Here is a 23,946-nt window from a genome sequence, read left to right on the forward strand (position 1 = left end):
GCAAGGTAAGAATTCAACAAAGGCTTTATCCAAAGAAAGCAATCATGTTCTTTCGATTCAAATCACCCAATCAAAATGAACTTCACAATTACTAGAATAGGCAAAGTATATCCCTTTTTTTTCCTTTGCCTTTTCTTTTTCCTTATACAGGCAAATATGGAAGGGATTAGAGTCAAAGCAATAGAAGTATAAAACAAGAGAGTTAAAATACCTCAAGAGCTAATATAATCTTACTGCTAAACACCTCTTAATCCTAATGTCAGCAACTAAAAGGAAGCCAGCCTCAAAGGGCCCCTGGACAAATATAAGGAAATAATTAAAAAATAAGGATAGTGCTGATCCAATTATCTCCATCAGTTAAAACCCTATGAATATCATTTACTTGGATCATTTTTTAAAGACTATTTGACAAAAGGGTAAGGTACAATTTGTTGAAGAGAAATATGAAAATTTTCACCTTCCTTCTGACTCAAAACAGAGGACAGATACAAAGGTCCATTCTAAGCCTAGTTGCCTTAAATCTTATTTGTCGGCAGGGATGAATTCCACTCCCACCTCTCTCACTGATAATCCAAGTATTCAGACATCTTATTTTTCAAAATTAGGTCTTACATAATACTCTAAAGACAAAATAGGTGATTTTACTTAGGGGCTAACTGAATACAACATAGCTTGAAAAGAAGCTATTTTTAATAATGTACCCTCTATAACAGTAGGAGCATATTACCATGGGATTTGAGTCTGCAATGAGATCCCGAAGAGAATCCAAGAAGCCTTGATCTTCCACCATCTGGGCATTGATGTCATGCAGCTTGGCCACACAGACTGCTGCAGTTTTTCGAACATAAGGATCTTCATCCTTTAAACACTTGCGAAGTGGCTCACACAGATACTCTGTGATCTTGTCTACCCGAATACATCCCATAGTCCTGACTGCCAGAGCACGGATTAATGGGTTAGGGTCTTCACAATCCTATGAGAAAAACCATAAGTGTATACACTGTGACTATCATGTAATATGGATAGCTTCCATAAGTCACACAAGAAAATCAGTCTCTCTGGTTTGGAGGTCTCCAATGGCAGCACCCCAAAGAACATGCTCAAAGTTAGAATCCAAACCTCCCCTACATTGCTGCAGAGAGTAGATTCTCAATGACTGTTTAATTGTTTAGGAGCTGGTTCTTTTGTTAATCATGTTACCAAATGTGGTAGTAACAATGACCTAGAAATACTAACCTTTTTTCTCTTCACTACCAAGAAAAGCTTTCTGAGATATTACTAGTCTATACACCTAACACCTATTGCTTTCACATCATGTATAGGCACATGGAAAAAAGCAGGTGAAAAGAGGAGAAGAAATTCTGAATCCTCACTTTCACCTTCCTGACAAGAGTTAACAGTCAGAATTATAAAAAATTATATTAAGTCCTTCATGGGAATCTGTTACCTACTTTACTAAAATGTAGGCTATAGGCATTTGCTTCCTTCATTAGTTCTCTAGCACTAAGAAGGAGAAGTCACACAGAAGTCAGCAGCATCCTGACTTTCTGCAGTCAAACATGACAAAATGACTCAGTGGACATGTTCCCTTCTATCTGACAAGAGGAAGCTCCACTGGACTCACCTGGCAGGAGGAAGGCCTCCTTAAGGTCCCCTGAAATAGGGATTTCTAATCAGTTTCTAGAATTCCTAGGATAGCCATTCTCTTAGCCATTCCTGGTATTACTCTGTGAGAATTTGAGTTTTGTATAATCCTTCAGAACACAGAACACTTACGTGTCCTCAGTACAGACAACGACCAAACCAGAAGACACGTGGCAAGCAGACTGCTAGGAAAGCTACCTTCACAAAGCTGTTGACAGCCATGATGGCCATATCTGGCTGACTCTTGGCGTAGTTCATCAGATACAGGTAGACAAGCTTCTTGAGCTCCAGGTTATCCGTCTGCATACAATTCACCACATCTGGGAAGAGAGAGCTGGGGGAAGGAACAGGGAAAGAAGAGAAGGGGAGTAGAACAGAGTTTACATGAGAAATGCCCACACATCTATACCTGTTCAATAAATCTTGAAATCACAAATGCTATCAACTCAAGGAAAACTTCTGATAAATTATAACTGCTAACTGCCAATAATCTCTCACTCAAACTTTTGTCACAGTGTGTTAATAATTATGGATCCCATCTAGTAACGTCAATAGAACACAGGTACAGAAATCCCCAAAACACTGTAAAGATCATAAGTTTGAATCTCACAGTAAACTTATTTGTACACAGTAATCCTAGAACCATTCTTGCAACACAAAACGACTGATTTTTCAGTTATGGCAATTCTCAAAGACAAATCAAATAGGGGTTGCAATCTGCTTTTGTGAAAGGAGTATCCACAAAATCACAGATAATTGAAGACTGAAACCTAAAATAGTGATCAAGTATTAACATCAACTTACTGGACTTATTGTTAAAAAGGGACTTTTAAAATAATATATATTCTCATTTATGAAATAGGAGCCACATATTACTATATCATAAGCTCCTAGTTAGCAAGGACCAGATCTCCTTAACTTGTTCTCTCTAGGGCCCAGCACAAGTTTTATACACAAACTGATAATCAATGAAAAGTCTCTGATAATGATACAGTCCACCATAATCCTGTAAAAGCAACTTCCTATCCTTTGTCAGGAGGCTAGTCATATACTCTATTCAGAGCCATCTACACTCATCATGATCTATATCTTACCACTGAACTTAGGTAACTTAGGAGGAGAAAGTGAGACTGGTAACTTTGTACAACTCTCCCTTATTAAATCCAATTTACTTGCACATCACAGCATCATCTCCCTGATATCATGGGACAAATTACAATAGTCAATATACAGAAAATCTGAAATCAACCACTATTTATAAAATCAAGATTTGAGCAACATCAAATCAATCCTAAGACTACAGAACATGTTTAAAATTTCATAATGAAATGCCTATGGAAAATTCTAGACACAGACTTCCAATATCAGGAACTCCAAGGCATATGACAACCTGCAAGTCACCAATCTCTACTCCATGTTACAATTCAAGCTTTCATTCAAATCCTAATCATTTATGAAAGTCCAGGTTACATGCAGATTAATTTATCAGGGTTGCACAAAGGTTAACCAACAGGCATAAAAAAGAACCAAAAAAGCTGTGAGTCAGAAATAGGAGAAAAGATTATTAGAGTCACCCATGCCGGAAAAGGAAGAGTCTGATTATAACTAATGTGGGAATGTGTTCTGCTGCACTATAGAACAATATCACAAAGATTTGCTTTTCTTTTTAACTTGCTTAATGGGATAGGGAGAAATTAATTTTAAAATCAAAAAATTTGAAAAAATTACTTGAAAAAAATTAAAATAAAAAAAAAAAAACCCACCACAGGAAAAAAGTAAAAAATTCTTAAGTAGATGCCAAGTTTGAATTGAAAAAGCAAGAGATTTTTCTCCTTGGTGTAAACAACTCAATAACCAGATGATCACCAAATGGCAGCTTAAGATTTAAATGTACTTGTACATTAAAAAAATTCAGCATAAAACATTGGTGATGTCAGAGTTTTCACTGCTGTTTCTTCAAAGCCTGCCCCAGGATTTTGTTTATCTTAGTACTCTGAAGTCATTTTTGGTCTCTCATCCACATGGACACTCCCTGATCAAGAGATCAAGCTGATCCATGCCTACCTTTCCTAAGTGACTCCTACATTCCCCTACCAGTTTACCAAAGAGGTCCCTCCAAAGAGCTAGGGTTCTTCCTCTAAGCCTTCAGACATCATGTTGAAGGGACAGAAGGATAAGTTATCTCCAATACTGGTCCATCATTTTATCCCATCATAAAATTCCAATAATGTCCTTCATCTATACATACTCCTTGCAAAACTCTGCTGCCCCTGCTGAAGACTAAGGATTTCAATCTTTTGGATGTTAAGGACCACGCCTAAGTATGAAACCCAGAAAGCCTGTAAAGGGTTAAAGGGGACTGCACCATTAAGGGCGGGAGGTTCTCAGAAAGCCCCCACAGTTGTAAATCATAACATACTTAAAGGAACTACAGATCAACCTTTATTGACCTATATACTGCTTGTGAATTGGGAATAAAATAAATAGGAGGAAAGAGGGAAGAGGAGACAGGTCAGAGAACACAACTGCCTCTCAATCTCTTTGTATCATTATCATCCTCTCACAGGAAGGATCTTTTCTGTTGGTCAGAATCAGATCCCCAGCAGCCACTAGCAGGTGGCTCCCTTAACATTTGGAGGCTGTGTCATTTCAAAGAATACTGGTATTTAAAAATGTGTTTTAAAATTTTGTCTTACAAAAGACTGGAATCATTATCAGCACTGAATTTCCAGAAGCCAATCTAGCCCACTGTCTCCCTCATATTCTGGGCCCAGTTCATTGTCTATTTACAATGTCTGTTGAAGAACTAAGCATCCATGTGACAATTTTATAGACTGTGAGAATATTCAACTGCTTATCAGTGTAGACAACAGACATTCTTTTAGTTGACTATTCCTGTGGGAATAGTTAGAATAAATTCTCTTGAGTGATGATATATCTCTTTCAGGAGATCTGCAATGTTCCAATGTTTGATACAAACAGCACAATGTCATTCACAAAGAAGAACATCTTGATTATTGCACCAATTGTAAGGGATTTCCTCTTACTGTTGGGCACTGTCATGGACCTCCTCCATGACAATAGCAAACACCTTTGGTGAGTATAAATTTCCCTATTCTTTTTTTTTAAATTACTTATCAGAGGATTGAATAAAGTTATCTATCATTACATATTTCAAGGAATCTTATGTGACCAATATGCATAATGGGAAACTTGTTAGAGGAAAGCTTTCAAAATCTACATTTTGTTGTACAAAATAAAAACACTTTTTTATGATAAACCAAAAATAAGATCAGTCACTCTTGTATTCTTACATCTCTCAATCAAATGTGTGATCAAAAAGAGAAACTGCTGTTGAATAGCCTTCTTGAAGACCTACCTTATATGCCATGGTCTCACACATATGGTAAAAGAATTTCAAAATCCAAAATAATTATGCTAAGTCACAGAAACACTGTAATCTGTTCAAACCAGATAGATTTCTTAAAATAGTCTAGTTCTTTAACTCAGCATATGAATTCTGAGCTCCTAAAGAACTGACAATGCTCACTTCAACTCAGTAGGAATCACAAAAGCTTCTGTCTCCTAAGGCAGTTTTAACATTGCATGAACACAGCCTGATTCCAGCCTCCCTGGCTCCCTGGCAATGAGGTGCTAGCTTAGAGGGGTTTAGGACAAGATCAAACCATCTTCTCCTAGGAAATTATCTGAAGTCCAGGGGTAGAGATAATGAAAGAGTCAGTACTAACAGAATTTAGGGAGGATTCTTCCTTTCACACCAAAGGAGGTACAATTAAAGAGAAAGGTGGAAGAGCAAATGAGAGAAAAGAAAAAGGGGGGGAAAAATGTAGGGGAGGGTACATGATCCCTTACCTGACATCTTTCCCCACTGTCATGGCTGCAATCACTTTCTTGACAGCTTCTTTCCTTTTCTCCTTCTTTTCATTGTTGAGCTCTGCCTTCAGTTCAAAGATCTCTCCTAAGAGAAAAAGAGAGATATAAGTGAGTGTCAGGACAAAGTTCCAGAAGCAGAAAACAAGACCCATGTTGCACTTCACAAACAAACAGAACCAGGAGAGATATCCAGTGGAGTCACGATATACAGGATATGTAAGACTCAGCATATGTAAGGGCAGTTAATAAGTCCCAAGTCCCTGCTGAGCTGTCTCAAGACTAACAATCTTTTTAGTATATAGCTGAAGATGAACTTGACTTGCAGAATCTCAGTATTCATTCACCTGACATCAAAGCACCAGATACTGAATGATATTTTTTTTTTTTTGCTGAGGCAATTGGGGTTAAATGACTTGCCCAGGGTCACACAGCCAGGAAGTGTTAAGTGTTTGAAGACAAATTTGAACTCAGGTACTCCTGACTTCAGGTCTGGTGCTCTATCCACTACCCCAGCTAGCTGCTCTTTCTTTTTTTTTTTTTAAATGATATTCTTAATATCAATATTACAGACTATAATGTCTCTAATATTTTTTTTAAAGCAAGGAGATTATGTATTTTATATATCAAACAGATAACTACCCATACTTAAAATTATTTGGTTTAAATGTGCTTAAAATATTTTTAAAGATAAAAAGCAAAACTTTAAAAAAGTAACTTAGAAAAAAAGAAAATAGCTTAGAAAGATATGGAATCAACTGAACACAGGCAACCAAATTACCAAACAAACTTAAAACCAAAAGTTGTAAGTTTAATTTTTTTATTTTGTAATTCTGAACTTGATAAACATGAATATTTCCTTATTCTTTATTAGGTATAGCTTTTTAAAATATATAATAAATTCAATACACTAGTTTCAGAGCTAATTATAAATTCAGTATGTTAGCTTCAGGATTATCCTGCTTTTTCTTGTCTTCCTCTAAACTTCCTTCTGTACATTTTAACAATGACCTTTTTTTTTCTTTTTCTGGGGCATCACCAGCTCTATCATCTATCACTCCTTCACACTCATCCCTCCAAAACTTTAAAAAAAGAAAAATGCAGCTTCATTATTACAAGTGAACATTTGAGCAAAAAAAAACAACAACACCGACTATGTGTAAAAACATACACTCCATCCTGTACCTCAAATTTACCATCTATCTCTCTGATAGGACATCTTACATCTGGTTATTCTCTAGAGTCATACCTGATCACTGTTGTCTTTCAAAATTATTTTCCTTTACAATATTGTAATCATTGCATGAATTACTCATATTACCCTGCTTACTTCATTCCATATCAGTTCTTACAAATCTTGCCAAATTTCTTGCAATCCATCCTTCTAATCATTTCTTAGGTTACAATACTTTTTATACATGAATATTTGTTCCCCAACTGATGGACAGTCTCTTAGTTTTCAATTCTTTTATACAACAAAAGGGCTACTATAAATATTCTTGCACATAGAGGTCCTTTTATCCTCTGCCTTGCATCTTCTTGGAAAGTTTATGCTGCTCTAATTTGCTTCCATGATTTTTATAGTCTTTTATCCATTTAGAGCTGACAATGGAATGTGGTATGAGATGTCTAAAAATTTCTGCCAAATGTTTTCACAGTTCTTCCAGCAATTAGTTGTTAGTGGAAGGGTTTTTGGTCATATATTAAGTACTTATCCAAATAGTCTGGATCCTGGGTTTATGAAACACTATTCTATTATACTTTAGGATATCATGTTCCTAATTTATTCCACTAAATTAACTATTTTATTTTTTAACCTAGTATCAACTAGTTTCGGGGATTACATCCTTGCAGTATAGTTGAAGATCTGGTCAATCAAGGCTACCTTTCTTCTTGCTATTTCAAATTAGTTTCCTTAAAATTATTAACTTTTTGTTCCTCTAGATAATGTTATAATTTTTTCTAGCTCTAAGAAGAAATTTGTTGATAGTCTAACTGTTATGGCACTGAATAAGAAAATTTAAGTATAACTATAATTTTCATATTGATTCAGTCCAACAATGAACAATTAATATCTCTCCAATTATTTAGGTCTCACTTTTTTTTGAAGAATGTTTTACATTTATAGTCACATAGTTTCTATGTGTCTCCTGAAAGGCAGACTCACCAACAATTTCCACTCTACTTTTCCTTCACCTAGCAAGACCACAACCAAATACAAAGATAAGACACCACCACAAGACAAACAACAACAACAAAATAGGCAAAAGCAATCAACACAGGAGTGAAGGAACAGAATTATCTTGTCTCTTCTTTGGGAACAAGCTTGATGATCAAAATTTTGCAATTCTTAAGTCTTACTTGTTTTGTTGATCCTTCCAATTACATTCTAATTATTATCATTATATATACTGTTTTTCTAATTCCGCTTATTTCATTTTACAACAGTTTATATAAACTCTTCCATGCTTCTTTATTATGTTTAGCTTACATGTACCTACCACGTTTTGTTTAGAAATTTCCAGACACTGGGCTATCTACCTCATTTTAGTTTTTTTGTAAACACAAAAAAATCCTGTTAAAAATATTTTAGTGTATATGAAATCATATTGCTAATGAAATCCCTGGGGTATATGATTAGTGAACTCTATGAACCAAAAGATATGCATATATTTGTCATTTAATTTGCATAAATTCAAATTGCTTTCCAAAATGGTTGTGCCAGTTCAAAGCTCCACCAACAATCCATTAGTGTGACTGTCTTTTCACAATATCTACAAGATTAATAATTTCCATCTTTTGTCTTCTTTGCCAAATTGCTGAGCATGAAACCTCAGGCTTGTTTTGATGTATTTCTGTACCTATTAACAATTTGGCACATCCTTTCAAATGGTTAACTGTTCACAATTCTTCTTTTAAAAATTGTTTATTTATCTCCTTGGACCACTCATCTTTTGGGGAATGAATGACTTTTGGTTTTAAATATTTCTCTTAGTACTCTATATATCTTATATAAAAATCTCTCATAGATATTTGATAGAAAAAAATTTTTCCCAATCATTTCTCTTCTTATTCTAAATGAATTGATTTTGTTTGCGTAATTGTTTTTCAATTTTATTTAATCAAAATTATCTATTTTATGTTTTACAATTGCTTCTATCCCTTACATTAACTCTTTACATAGTTGTAATGTTCATAATCTACTTCTCTTCTAATTTTTAATGGTATGATATTTAATATTCAATTCATGTATTTATTTTTTTAAATGCTATTTTATTTCATTTTCAGTTCCAAATTTTCCCTTCCCTACTCATTAAGACGGCAAGAAGTCATATATCCATTTCAAACTGACAGAGGAATATGGGACAAAATTCTCCCAAGCTCAATTTCTGCCAGTCTTCTTTCTAATTTTCCCAGCAATTCTTACCAAATAAGGAGTTTTTCCCATTGTTTTTTGAGATTTACCAAACATTGGTCTATTGAATTCAATGGTTTCCGATTATTCTTCACCTAAGATGTTCCATTGATCTACTTTTCTATTTTTTAACCAATAACAAATGGTGTTGATAACTGTTACTCCAATTTAAAGCCTCGATACACTATTTCACATTCACTCCTAACTTTTTTTCATTATTCCTCTGGATATTCTATTATTTTGTTCCTTCAAATAATTCTTAATCTATCATCCAGTCCCCCCATTGGTAGTTTGAATAGCAAAGTGTCAAATCTATAAATTAACTTTGGTAGTATTATTATATTATATGTAAATATAATGGGCTATGCCAGTATAATAAAAATAATTATTGGCATGGCCCATTATATTTATATATATTATTTGTTTTTAGTTCTACATATTTTTGCACACTAAAAGAAAAAACATCCTTTTATATCTATATTCTGTTTGTGTTTTCAACATAAATTGGTATTGCACTTTGCCAAAGGTTTTTTCTACATTATTAATATGTAGTTTTAAATATTAGTGTGTTATTAATAATTATATGATTTGGTTTTATGATGGATTAATATGGTTAATTATGGATTTTTGGTTTTAATATAGTTGCAATCATTCTTTTCCTAATATTGAATCATCCCTGCCAACCTTGATATAAATCCAATTTATAAATGCATTAAAATATTATCCAGTGAAATAATAATGGAAAAACGTAGTACCAGGATATAATGATTTTCATAGGAATCAAGAACCTCTGATAGAGTCTATGCTATCCACTTAAACACTGAAGGCAAAAACAATGGTCAGCAAAATAAAATAATATAGCCCCCAAAGCAGTCAGCTAAGCTGGGTTTCCTCACAATTCAAAGCTGTCAAAATTCAGCTTTTTTTTCCCATCATTTATTTCTTAGAGCCCCAAATGAGCAAACAACAAGATTTCAGAAAGACTACATCATGAGCAGCAAGAGTAACAAAATCAAAACAGGATGCAGCAGAAGCTACTCAAACATTCTAAACCAGTGGTTCTCAAACTTTTGTTTCCAGTATCTTTATCCTATTAAAAATTATTGAGGATCTCTCCAAAGCGTTTTTGTTTACCTGGATTATATTTATAGACATTTACCATATTGGAAATAAAAACTATTTTTGAATTTGTAGACCCTCTAAAAGGGTTTCAGAGATCCCCAGGATTCTCTAGACCATACTTTGAGAACCACTGTTCTAAACTATAATATGAATGATGGATAACACAAATCTTGTGCTTTTTACTTTATTTTTTTAAAATTTTCAACTTAAAATTTATGAGATCACTGGTCCAAATAAAGGCCTGCTAGATTTATTTTTATAAACATCCAAATAAAGGAAAGGAAAGTTCCTTGAAGGATGGACCTTGCATAACAAAATTCCTTGAAACAGCTTTAATTATATCCCTGTGAGAAAAAAGGCAGCTCAATCATAAAGCACATAAAATGCTATGGAAAGGAAGGGAGAAACAGGCTGATCCCTGAAATTCAAGGGAATCAATAACATTAATTTAAAAAATAAATAAATAAACCAGAGTTGTTGAAAATAACCACAACATTTGTAAAGGAGGAAGCCAAGTTACAGTGCCCTTGAAGCAAGTAAACATAAGGAATCCAAAACAAAGATGGCTTAGAAAAGGATTGTAAGAAATCAACAAGGGAATGATTTCTACTCTCCTACTTTTCTCTTTGTCACTAAAATACATCTGCCCTCAATTAATGGAGACTCAATCAGAAAAGCCTGACCATGGGAAATAAAGGAAACCAAGATATGGGACAAGGCAATGTAAAAAAGTGATTCAGTACGTGCTCTCTCTTTTGGAAAGATAACTAGCATCAATCTGAATTTCTGCACAAGGAAATGTAGTTCTAGATCAAGAATTCACATTAAAACTTTAAAAAGACAAAAGATTATTTTCTAGCACTTCAACAAAAAAGGTTTTGAAAAGAGAACTGAAGTGACTAGTATGCAGCAACACTAAAGGTTCAACCTCAAACAAGATGGTTAAATTTTTTTCAAAACTTAAAAACTACTTCATGATATGACAGAATTTTAAAATAAAGAGGTCAACTGTATTCAGGTCTTCCTGAATGTCCTAATGTCTTCAGGCACTACTCATTACTCCCAAAACAGGAAGGAGAACTATTCAGATTAATTTCCCACATGAGTCCCAAGAGAACCTTAACCACCAAGTCCAGATAAAGGTCTATATACATAACACTGAAGAGACAGGCTCAACCAAGTGTTACTTGTGTTAGGGATTCCTAGGACCATAGATTTAGAGAGAGATCATCTGGCCCAATTCTTATTTTGCAGATGAAGAGGTTAAAGGACTTGCCCAACATCCCAGGGAAACTAGCAGGGCCAGAATTCCAAACCAGGTGCTCTTGCTCCTGATGCAACGTCGTCCCCCTGTACTAAGAGTTCTACCTTGGACAGTCAAAGTGACCAAAAGACTGACCTGCCAAAGCTGAGCCAATCATCTAAGAGACAGTTCCAGAAGAATGAAGGAGGGTTTTAGAAAGAACTCTCAGCCAATGCTCCAATCAGTATCTCATGAAGGGGAAGGGGGGATGGGGAGGATGGGAGGACCTGACTTAATCTCAGTGCAAAATCTGAGAACGAGATCCTATCAGGCCAGGCAGACCAGGCTGCTCTGACTCCAAGCTGAACTTTTAATGATTAGACAGAAATCTCCCTTTTGTGTTTGTTATTGCTGTTATTCCAGAGTAAACATCATTCCAGCATGCAATCTAACCATGTCTTTGGCTTTTGTAGCCAAAAGCAGGGGCAATCCCAAGCCAAGAGGAGACAGCGATTTTTGGGCATGTCTTTAACTATCCTGAAATACTGAGATCGCCTTCCACGAGTTCAGTATCACATTCAACCACTACAGGTTTCTCTACAATAGGCCTATAAAACAAAGACATATAAAATAAACCTCACCTTATTCACTGGTAGGTCTAGCTGAGAGCCAAGTGTCTGTCTGTCATTGGTTGGAGAGAATGACCCTTTATTATTTCCTTGAGAATCTCACACATTTGCCTTACCTTTCTTATTGGTGGTGAAGTACTTGGAGTCAGTCATTTTTGTAGCTCTTTAAGGTATACCTGCAACGAAAGAAGATTCTTTTAACTAACATAAAGCTGCTCCTGCCAGAACATCCGACATTGCAAGTGGGGAAAAAAAAAATCAATGATGTCCTAAAGCTAAAGACAATGGGAGATAAAAGTGTCTTAACTTTGTGACATCATCCAAGAATGCTTCAAATGCTAAAGTAAGACCTTTTCAGAAAAATGGGAAATTTACTTCCCTTTATTTTCTCTTCCTATTATTTTCTTTCTTGGAAAATCTGCTTTCCCTCTATCTTTTCAGATCAGTCAACAAGCATTCAGTACCTACTATGTGCTAGGTGATGGGGTTGCAGAAACCCCATTCTCTCCTTTCAAGAAAGATATACATACTCTAGTGGAAGAGGTAAAAGGAACTTATGTAAATTTAAGCAAAACAAAGTGATTAAACACAAATTAGTTGGGAAGGGAAACACAAGCATAGTTGTTGGTGCTTAAGTAAGCTTTGAAGGGAAAGAGGGTTTCCATGAAATGGAGGTAAGGGCCGAGCTCATTCCCGATAGAAGGGAAGACTAGTACAAAAGGCATGGAGAGGAGAGCCATTTCAGTCAAGTGATGGGGTGAGACGTCAGTCTGCAAAGGACTGAGATGAAAGGAACTAGAGACAATATAGACAGATTTTTTTCCTAGGACTCTGAGAAAGGAATAGCTTAAGGGTATGGTAAGGTCTAATGAAGGCCCTTCAGAGGGCCTAACACATTGAGGTCCTAGGCTAAGGGAAGTTTCTGCTGCTTCTCCCCCAACTCTGGATATTCCCTTCTCATGTTCCTTCCACATCAATCCTCCAAATTCAATGGCTCTAAGAGAAAGAAGTAGGATACTACCTCTCCAATGGACAAAAGTCAATATGAATGAATAAACATTTATTAAACACTTACCAAGTACAGGGTATATAAATAGAGAAATTTACAATTAAGGAAGACAAAAGAAATAGGAGACTTCGGCAACAAAGGTGTAGTTAAGGCCTGATGATGCCTAACCTCACTGCTACTCAAAAGACAGCCATCGAAAAACAGGGATGATCAGTGGAGGTTGGAACACCAGGGAAGGATTCAGCCATCCCAAGTTCGGCTTGGCCTCCGCCCATCCCCCTCATCTGGGCAGGGGCTATGAACAAACAATTCTCAAATATAGAATTACAAACTATTAAAAATATGAAAGACTGCTTCAAATCATTTGTATGAAACATGATAAATCAAAATAACTGAACCCACCTCAGATTAGCAAATTTGCAAAGGTGACAAAAGACTAGAATGTTGGACACCATTGGTGTGACTGTGAACTGGTACAACCATTATGGAAAGCAATTGGAATGGTTTAAAAAAAAAAAAAATCCTAAAATATCCATACTCTTTGAACATGAGTCCCTATCAGTAGGCACTCACACCAAAGGAGTTAAAGACACAAGGTGAATAGGGATATGTGTGTATGAGAGAGAGAGAGAACGAAGGAGAACAAACAACGGGAAACAAAGTAGATGGCCATTAAATTGGGAAACAGTTAAACTATGGTATGCAAATAAAGGAATAAGAAATGATCAAAGATTCAGCATCACTGGAAGACTTGCAGAATCAGGAAAATACAAAGAAAAACAGGGATAGTGTAGATAGAACTGTTCAGAGTGATGCTCCACTTCTGACCCATACCAGCTAATGTGACCTCAGGCAAGTCATTTAACATCTCAACACCCCAGGCAACAGTTTCTAAAGTTTCAGATAAGGTAAATAAATAGGAACTGGAGGAGGGAGGAAGGGAGGTTGCTTGAAAGGGGGGGAGAGGAGGAGGAACTCAAATTACAGGTCTACTCAAAACAAAAACCAACATATACAATGGCTAATTGTGTATTATATATTATAAATGGAAGGAGCAAAAAACCTAACAAGAATGGTGTTTAATTATACTGCTCAAGTTCAACTGGCTTCAAAGAGAAAAGAAAATGCATCTCCTTCCCTTCTATATAACAGTGAGGGATTACAGGTACTCAACACTAAATATGGAATAAAACTATTTAGGAAAAAAACACTAAATATGATAAAACTTGGTTGATGTGTTGTTTTGCTGAATTGCTCTTTTCCCTTTTTGATTTTGCTAAAAGACATCTTGAGAGAGGGATATATTTGGAAATTAAGATAATGTAAAATTAAGATATCAGTCATTTTTTTTTAAGGGAGGAAGGGTCTTTCCTTAAGGCCTTTGTCCATTAGGATCCTGAAAGGGGGGATGGGATGGAAATATTTGTGGAAGTGGTCCCTCTCCACTCCTTTCAGGACCAGAGGCACCAAACCCTGGACCCCCAGTAAATCCACTATACCTTCCCAAGACACTTCACAGCTCCCGTTCCTAGGCTCTCTGCTTTGCCGTTTAAATATAAAAATCAATAATTATTTGTACATAAAGCCTAGTATATACAAGTCATTATGGGAGGAGACAGTACTCTCCTCAAGAATACAAATAAACTCCAAAACCACTGAATTCCATCCTATGTTTCCCTTCTATTTCAACTTTCTGATCACAGCACAGGATGAATAGATCACCACTGGACTTTGTAAGTGAGTAACTGTTCAGTAGCAACCAGATTTTTCATATCCTAACATACAGCTGGGCATATGACTAACCCTAACGCTAACATCAGGGAGATTCTGCAGCTGAGATATAGTGTGTAACCCTTTGCAAATCACTCAATTTTAAGTTGCTACTGCTACCTGATTCTCAAGAAATGTTCCAGGGACTCTGGGAGTACCCAAGAGTCTAAGAGTTCAAAATTATTTTTATAATAATTTGTTGCTGTTGGGTCATTTCAAATCTGTTCAACTTTGTGTTCCCATTTGTCGTGCTTTTGGCAAAGACACTGGAGTGGTTGGCAATTTCCTTTTCCAGCTCATTTAACAGATGAGGAAACTGAGGCAAACAGGGCTAAGTGACATGCACAGGATCATACAGTGACTTGCAAAGGGTCACACAGCTAGGAAGTATCTAAGGTCACATTTGAACTCAGGTCTTTCTGACTTGAAGTGCAGTATTTTATAATACGAAGGAATTATTTGCCTACTAAAATACTCCTCTCCCCTTTTCAACTACCTATTTTTGTGAAGCCAATTTTTTTCATATACTTCAACAAAAATAACAACATATTAAGGCAGATTCAATGCAACAGATATAAGAAATAAGAAATTAAAAAGATTTCTAAAAATACATACATGAATGCCACTCTTCTAATTTTTGTTTTGAAAAATATATTTTTCATAGAAATGTTAACATAATGAGTTATGATAGTTACTACTGCTATTTTTATAAATTAATAAATATTTTTAATTTTATTAGTTTTAATTTCTAATATAGTAAATATTGATAGATATATCGTACATAAACAAAAGCTCTTTGGGGTCCTTAATAATTTTTAACATTGCAAAGGGGTCTTGAGACCAAAAAGTTTGAAAACCACTGATCTAGGAAATGCTAGCTAGCTAAACCAATTTCATTCCAATGATGGATACTATTTGTTTTGCATACTTAAATCTGCTTCTAATCAGACACTGAATGAAATTATAAAAAGAAAATGGCACCAGCTAGCTCATAACAAATCTCTGCATAACACAGCTCAAAACGAACTCTCCTTCTGTAAATCTCTCATGTCACTCTTCTGCCATTCTAGTAAAAGCAGTTGTCAGTATATGGGTTTTAATCCCTCTAAACCAAAATCTTTATAGTAAAGTGAGTCTCCCCATCTCCATTTGGTGTCTTAAACATACAGAATTATATCAGTTGTTACTTCCATTTATATGTAAAGTAAGCTATAAAGCAAAGAAATCTAAAGGCCTCAATGTAAGAAGCAGTAAACTTGGATAAAAACAAAAATTTGTCTAGTTCATTTCTTGCTGTTAAAATCGTATGCAGACTGTTGCAAACTAGATTTTTAAAAGAAATGGGGCAGGGAGAGTGAGTGTAGGGGAGAAGGGAAGGTGAGAACTATGCTCTATTCTGAGGGTTAACTTATGTTATGAATTCTTTCATCGGCTGAAGACTATAAACCATTTCTCAGAATGTTTTTATATGTCTAAAATAAAATACATATAAATCACAAAGGAAAGCAAATATACCAATATACAAACTTCCAGCCTCCAGGTTAAGAACGCCTACTTTAGTCTCATTTTGTTCCCAAAAAGTCCTTTCATTCACAGTCCAAATGTCAACTTTCTCTTAAATTCCACTAAATTCGCAAATAGCTTTCCTGAGAATTAACACAATTCCTTTCCTGCCAAGAAGAAATCTGAATTGTCATACTTCCAACAGCTGTCACCTAACCACCACACTTAGCCTTTAAAAAGGCTACAGGTTTTTTTCCTTGTATTCTTTATTGTATTCTTGTATTAGTGAGCAGCTTTCTATTATTACTAGAGAAGTGTGCCCAGAGGCTAAGCAATAGAAACATCCAAAGAAGGTAATTAATAATTTACATCTTTCCTCATTAAGATCTCCAGCTCCCCAGTCATTCAGTTCTGAGCCCATTTCACTTTCTTTCCATCCTTTCAACAACCATAATGAAGATGATGCTTGACATTTGGAGAGTACTTCTCTTAAAAGGTTAAACGTGTTTAATAAGGAACCTGGGAACTATAAGCAACCAGGTGAGACTAATTTTCTCCCTCTCCTTCCCTCTCTTTTTCTCTCTCTTCCCCCTTTCCCCTCCTTTCTCTCCTCTCTTTTCCCTCCCCCTCCCCCTTTCCGCTGTATACATACCAAGAGATATAGTTAAGCCCCAAATCGACTGAGAAGTCCAATAAGAGCTCAAATTTTTTCCCCAACTAAAAGGAGTTAGCCGTATCTTGTATGCAACAGGCACTCAATGTTGGTAGAACTGAAGAGAATCGCATGTTTTTATGGTCACATGCAGGCCTAAATACCAAGATCGGGATCGTCCGTAACCTTAAATCCAGTGTGCATTTTTCTGAAGTCAATTTAATCCAACACAATTCAAAGAGCATTTAGTAGATATTTGCTCTTTAACTCCTTCCTCCCCTCCCCTCCCCAGGAATTTAAATTGGTTCACCTCACCTTCCCCATTAACGCCTCAGGGATATAATAAAAACAGGCTGGAACTGAAAACATATCAGTGTCCTTGGATCTGCCAATAGTCTGTCCACTCCCTCCCCACCCACCGCAACACCTAGTAGAAGCCACAAAGCTCAACTGGCCAAGCCCTCATGCTCCGCAATGGCACTCCTACTTCTCATCCCTAAGCTAGGGGACCCTGAGTGACGTCAAAAAAAATTCTCAGGACCTCAGTCTCCTCATCTGCAAAATTAAAAAAAATGGAATCTTTGTGATGAAAGGGATAGAGGAGACAGCGAGAGAGACGCAGAAGAGAGAAAGAAGGAAAGAGGGGAAAGGAGAGGAAGGAAAAAGGAGGGACCCAGGAAGGGAGGAGGAGGGAAGAGGTAGAGAAGGGGGCGAACAGAGGAGAGGAAAGGAGAGACGAGGAGGGAGGGAGGGAAACAGAAAGAGGGGGAAAGAAGAACCGCGAGGAGGAGGAGAGGAGAGGGGGCCGGAGAAGGGGCGCAGGAACAACCGCGAGGAGGACGACACGGAGAGAGCGCAGGTTTTTGCGGCGCTCCACCCGCGCCCCTCAGCCGGGACCAACCCCCCTCCGCTGAGGCCCAGCCAGACCCGGCCGCGCCACCGACTCCCCCTCCCCTCCCCCCCGGCCGGCCATCGTCGCCCCCTCCTCTCTCCCGGAGCTCGGCGGTGGCCGCTGCCTAGGCAGACCAAACCAGGGGCCGGGGTTCGGGCAGAGCTAAGAGAAGGAGCCGGGCGGCCGGCGTCCCTCTCCCGCGGGAGCACCCGATCAGCACCCCACCGGCCCAGCTCACCTGGCCACGCCCCTCAGCGCCCCCCCCGCCCGCCTCCTCCGCCCCGGACCCCGCGGCCGCGGCCACGCCCGGCCCCGACAGCTCCCGCTCCCTCGCGACTGCCCCCCGCACCCCCCAGCCGCGGCCCGAGCGGCCCACACTCACCGGCGGGAAGGGGCGAGGCGGGGCGAGGAGAGGCAAGAAGAGACGAAAAGGGACAAGGCGGCAAGCGGGACGAGGGCTTCAGCCCGGGACGGAATCTTTCGGGGCGGCCTCAGCCACTGCGCAAAACCCTTTGCCAGGGCTAAAGATGGCCGACAGGAAGCACCCACGTCAAGAGCGCGTGCGTCGCGGGGCGGGGGGTGGAGGGGGCGGAGGGGTTGGGCGGGGTTCTGAGCATCCCTGAGGAGAGCCTCGAGCCCTGGGGAGGAGAGCGGCGGCGCGTCTGGTTGTCATAGAGATAGAAGCGCCCCCCCCCCTTGCCGCGCCGCCGCAGCCCGATTGGTGCTCTCCCAGGGAGGGGCGGAGGTGACTCGGAACCCGCATTCCGTTACTAAGCGCCTACTGCGTTCTGGGCACTGGGCTTTAGGGCTTGGGGAGACTAAAGCGGGCCCAAACGGCTCTTCTACCCTCGAGACTTTTTTCCTCAGGACACTGCCACGATTAAACGCCTACTAGATGCTGGCGGCTTGTATGGACACCGGCCCTAAGCTCTCTAAAGCTGAGATTCTCAACTTGAGTCCGGAGACTTAAAAAATTTTTTTTAATATTTTAGTATAATTGGTTTCCTGCGAATTCTATACATTGTATGCATTTAAAACATAATTTTTTGGAAAGGCGTCTCTAGGCTTCCCAGACTGCTATAACAACGGAAAGGTTAATAATCCTTCCTCTAAAGGGAACCCTCCGAAAAGTCCTGCGCTTGCCCCTAAAGCAGAGAGATTTGATGCGCTTCTGGTGGACCAAAAAACTCAATCTGGATTCGAATCCAGACGGAGCCGATTACTATGGGTGGGAAATTCACCTCTCCCAGGCTCACCTTCCTCACCTAATAATCGTCATAAGAACCAAGAGCCATAAAGGACCCTTAGTTCGAGCCCCACAGTTGTGGAAACAGGTTCCGGAAAGCTAAGGGACATATGGGAACAATTAAGGAACATTTATTTAGCTGCTACAGAGTATTGTGTTGGACAGCAATGAAAGAGCCTCTGCCCTATAAAAACAGGAAGATACTGGGCCAGATGTTTCTCATGTTTCTTCTAGTTCTACATGCTATAAACCAATATTCAGTTCACAAACATCTGGAAAGGCACCCAAAGAGAATCACGTGATTTTAGAATGGGAGTTCCTTCAATCCGACTCACTTTAAAGATAGAGAAACTGAGATTTATTCAAGGCCACAAAGGGATTACCAGGATTTGAACCTGGGTCCTAGGACTACAGATGCAGTGCTTTTTCCACCATAGGCCACTGCTTCTATGCAGTAAAACTAAATCAAATTTACTTTGCAAACTTCTGAGACTCGTACTCAGGCGTTCTAACAAATCTAAGCCTCTATCCCTATAAAAAAGAAGAACAGTATTTCCCTTTTGGTATTTATTAGATGGTTCTGTGATGGCTAATTAATGGATAGTAGAAAAGTAATATTTATATACCACTTTAAGCATTGAAAAGTTAAGTAGCTGCAAGTAATGTCCCTATTTCAGAAACAGGAAACCCTAATTCAGGAAACTTAAGTACTTCTGATCTACAAAGTGGTGTGAGCTCTGTGCCTCTGACACAAAGGAAAAAAACAAAACAAAAAAGTCCCCGTTCTCATAGAGCTTACATAGCACAAGGAGAGATGGCCCATGTATGCATCATCACACATCTAATGAATGGAAAACTCATAGAGTTGAGAACCAGAAGAGTCTTAAGAATAAAATAATGCAGTTTAAGAATTTAAAAGGGGAACCCAGATGGATTTGAATTCTCCTAATCCAAATTCAGTGTTCTTTTCATTATACAAAGCTATTGTGATGAGTGCTTGGAAACAAGCACTATAAACTATAAACTACTATAAAATACTACATAAATGTGAGTTATAGAGAAGATAATTTTTTCTCATTCCCCAGCATTCTAGCAAGTTGGTGTTTTTCTTGAACCCTATTCCTTGCCTTATTTTATTCAACTATTCTTTCATGGAAGCTTAAACCACTTACAAGCTTTCCTATCCCTCCACTTCATCGTGCATTTAGCTCTTCCATATATCACAATTCAGTATTTAGATATAACAACTCTGATAAATGTGTGTTTGTATATGTGTGTATAGAATGGCCTTGTTTACAAAGTTAAATGGAGTATGATCTCTGCTGATGAGGAAACTATACTTCAGAAAGGTCAAATTACTTGCTCATTCTCACACAGGAAGTAAGAATTGGGGCTAGGAAAAACTACAAATCTAAGTCTTCTGACCACAAATCCAGAATTCTCTTGATTCTGCCAGGCTACTTTATATTATTATTAGCTTCACTAGTTGCCCTTGTCCTCCTCACTTCATTCAACACCCATTCTTTCAACAATTATTTACAAGACATTTAACAAAGATGCCCAATGATAAATTAAGGTATAGTTCACCTTGTGATTACTTAAAAAATATCTATTTAGTGCTGTTTGAGGATGAATGACATTTCAAAATACTAGCTAATGGCAAAGTCTGAAGTGGAAAGATTAGATACAAGATATGCTGAATCACTGTAGAATCTAAGTATCACTATAATACACCAGTCTGCCTTATGTTCTAAGAACAACCTTGAGGCAGAAAATTTGAGCTTAACTTTTTCTTCTGAAATACTGACTTATGGAAATCTGAGCAAGTGTCTTACGACTATACATTGCAGAAAGTTGTCAAAGAGGGTTTCCTCATCAAGAGAAGCAGTTAAATTACCTGAAAAAAACAAGATTTGCCACAGACACTTAATAGCTATGTGATCTTAAACATGACGTTTAATTTTTTTCAACCTCAGTTTTCCCAAGTGTAAAATGGGGATAATAATACCTATCTCCTAAAGTTGTGATAAAGATAAAATGAGTTAACAAATGAAAAGTGATGGTATACTTAGAGAACCCCAGAGATTCTGCTAAAAAGTTATTAGAAATAATCCACAACTTTAGCAAAGTTGCTGGTTATAAAATAAACCCACATAAGTCATCAGCATTCTTATATATCACTAACAAAATCCAACAGTCAGAGTTACAAAGAGAAATTCCATTTAAAGTAACTACTGATAATATAAAATATTTAGGAATCTATCTGCCAAGGGAAAATCAGAAACTTTATGAGCAAAATTACAGACCACTTTTCACACAAATTAAGTCTGATCTAACCAATTGGAAAAATATTAAATGCTCTTGGATAGGGCTAAAATATAATAAAGATGACAATATTACCTAAACTAATCTACTTATTTAGCGCTATACCAATCAGACTCCCAAAAAACTATTTTAATGACCTAGAAAAATAACAACAAAGTTCATATGGAAAACAAAAGGTCAAGAATTTCAAGGGAATTAATGAAAAAAAATCAAATGATGGTGGCTTAGCTGTACCAGATCTAAAATTATATTATAGAGCAGCAGTTACCAAAACTATTTGGTATTGGCTAAGAATAGATTAGTTGATCAGTGGAATAGATTAGGTTCAAGGGATAAAACAGTCAACAAATATAGCAACCTAGTCTTTGACAAACCCAAAGATCCCAGCTTTTGGGATAAGAACTTACTGTTTGATAAAAATTGCTGGGAAAATTGGAAACTAATATGGCAGAAACTAGGCATTGATCCATACTTAACGCCGTGCACCAAGATAAGGTCAAAATGGGTTCATGACCTAGGCATAAAGAATGAAATTATTAATAAATTAGAGGAACATAGGATAGTTTACCTCTCAGACCTGTGGAAGGGAAGGTCTTTATGACCAAAGCAGAACTAGAGATCATTACTGATCACAAAATAGAAAATTTCGATTATACCAAACTGAAAAGTTTTTGTACAAACAAAACTAATGCAGACAAGATTAGAAGGGAAGCAATAAACTGGGAAAATATTTTTACAGTCAAAGGTTCTGATAAAGGCCTCATTTCCAAAATATATAGAGAATTAACTCTAATTTATAAAAATCAAGCCATTCTCTAATTGAAAAATGGTCAAAGGATATGAACAGACAATTCTCAGATGAAGAAATTGAAACTATTTCTAGTCATATGAAAAGATGCTCCAAGTCATTATTAATCAGAGAAATGCAAATTAAGACAACTCTAAGATACTCACTACACACCTGTCAGATTGGCTAAGATGACAGGAAAAATAATGATGATTGTTGGAGGGATGCTGGAAAACTGGGACATTGATGCATTGTTGGTGGAGTTGTGAACGAATCCAACCATTTTGAGAGTAGTTTGGAACTATGCTCAAAAGTTATCAAACTGCATACCCTTTGATCCACAGTGTTACTACTGGGATTATATCCCAAAGAGATTATAAAGAAGGGAAAGGACCTGTATGTGCACGAATGTTTGTGGCAGCCCTTTTGTAGTGGCTAAAAACTGGAAACTGAATGGATGTCCATCAGTTGGAGAATGGTTGAATAAATTGTGGTATATGAAAATATGGAATATTACTGTTCTGTAAGAAATGACCAACAGGATAATTTCAGAAAGGCCTGGAGAGACTTACATGAACTGATGCTGAGTGAAATGAGCAGGACCAGGAGATCATTATATACTTCAACAACAATACTATATGACGACCAGTTCTGATGGATCAGGCCCTCCTCAGCAACGAGATCAACCAAATCATTTCTAATGGAGCAGTAATGAACTAAACTAGCTATGCCCAGAAAAAGAACTCTGGGAGATGACTAAAACCATTACATTGAATTCCCAATCCCTATATTTATGCACACCTGCATTTTTGATTTCCTTCACAAGCTAATTGTACAATATTTCAGAGTCTGATTCTTTTTCTATAGCAAAATAACGTTTTGGTCATGTATACTTATTGTGTATCTAATTTATATTTTAATATATTTAACATCTACTGGTCATCCTGCCATCTAGGGGAGGGGTGGGGGGCTAAGAGGTGAAAAATTGGAACAAGAGGTTTGGCAATTGTTAATGTTGTAAAGTTACCCATGTATATATCCTGTAAATAAAAGGCTATTAAATAAAAATTAAAAAAAAAAGTGATGAAAAAAATGTTAATTATGCAGATTAAAATAAAGCTTATATTTCACTTTTGAAAAAAAAAAAAAACAAATGAAAAGTGCCTTGTAAACCCTAAAATGTTATATAAATATTGCTCAATATTAGTAGATCAATGAAATCACCAATCCTGTCCAAAAAAATAAAACTGGGATATGTATGACATCACCATAATGTACTTGAAGAAGGCAGCTGGGGGTGCAACTGATAGAGCACTTGACCTGTAGCATGGTGGAGTTCAAATCCACCATGAAATACTTAGTAACTGTGTGACCTTAGGCAAGCCTCTTAACCTGTCTATTTCACTTTCTCCATCTATAAAATAGGTAATAATAGTATCTGCCAATTCTTCACACCTAGAAGATTGTCTGATAGAAAAAGTTAAAGATAAATGTAGGAGGGGTTGTGAGAAAACTGGGACACAAATATATCGGTGGAGTTTCGAAATGATCCAAGCTTTCTGGAGAGCAATTTGGAACTATGCCCAAAAGACAATAAAACTGTGTATAACCTTTGATCCAGCAGTGTCTCTACTGGGTCTGTATCCCAAAGAGATCATAAAAGACGGGAAAGGACCCACTTGTTTTAGCAGCCCTTTTTGTAATGGCAAGAAACTGGAAACTGAGGAGATGCCCACCAGTTAGAGAATGACTGAATAAATTATGCTATTTTAATGTAATGGAATATTATCATTCTATAAGAAACAATCAGCAGAATGG

General features: G+C 37.3%; 1 protein-coding gene across 3 annotated transcripts in view; it reads right to left on the reverse strand.

The window, feature by feature from the left end:
- AP2B1 (adaptor related protein complex 2 subunit beta 1) overlaps window positions 1-23,946 on the reverse strand; it is a 121,102-nt gene that overhangs the window by 95,792 nt on the left and 1,364 nt on the right. For 2 of the 3 annotated variants that reach the window (XM_031967583.1, XM_031967581.1), the window contains exons 2-5: window positions 12,061-12,120; window positions 5,518-5,623; window positions 1,843-1,978; window positions 728-973 (exon numbers count right to left, since the gene is read on the reverse strand). In XM_031967583.1, coding sequence (XP_031823443.1) covers window positions 728-973; window positions 1,843-1,978; window positions 5,518-5,623; window positions 12,061-12,097 — 525 coding nt within the window. In that variant the 5' untranslated portion in view covers window positions 12,098-12,120. Of the gene's footprint in view, window positions 1-727; window positions 974-1,842; window positions 1,979-5,517; window positions 5,624-12,060; window positions 12,121-18,152; window positions 18,312-23,946 lie in introns of those variants that run through there. The other variant, XM_031967582.1, reaches the window with a different exon arrangement.

Source organism: Sarcophilus harrisii, chromosome 4 (genome assembly GCF_902635505.1).
Source record: "Sarcophilus harrisii chromosome 4, mSarHar1.11, whole genome shotgun sequence".
Lineage (NCBI taxonomy): Eukaryota > Metazoa > Chordata > Mammalia > Dasyuromorphia > Dasyuridae > Sarcophilus > Sarcophilus harrisii.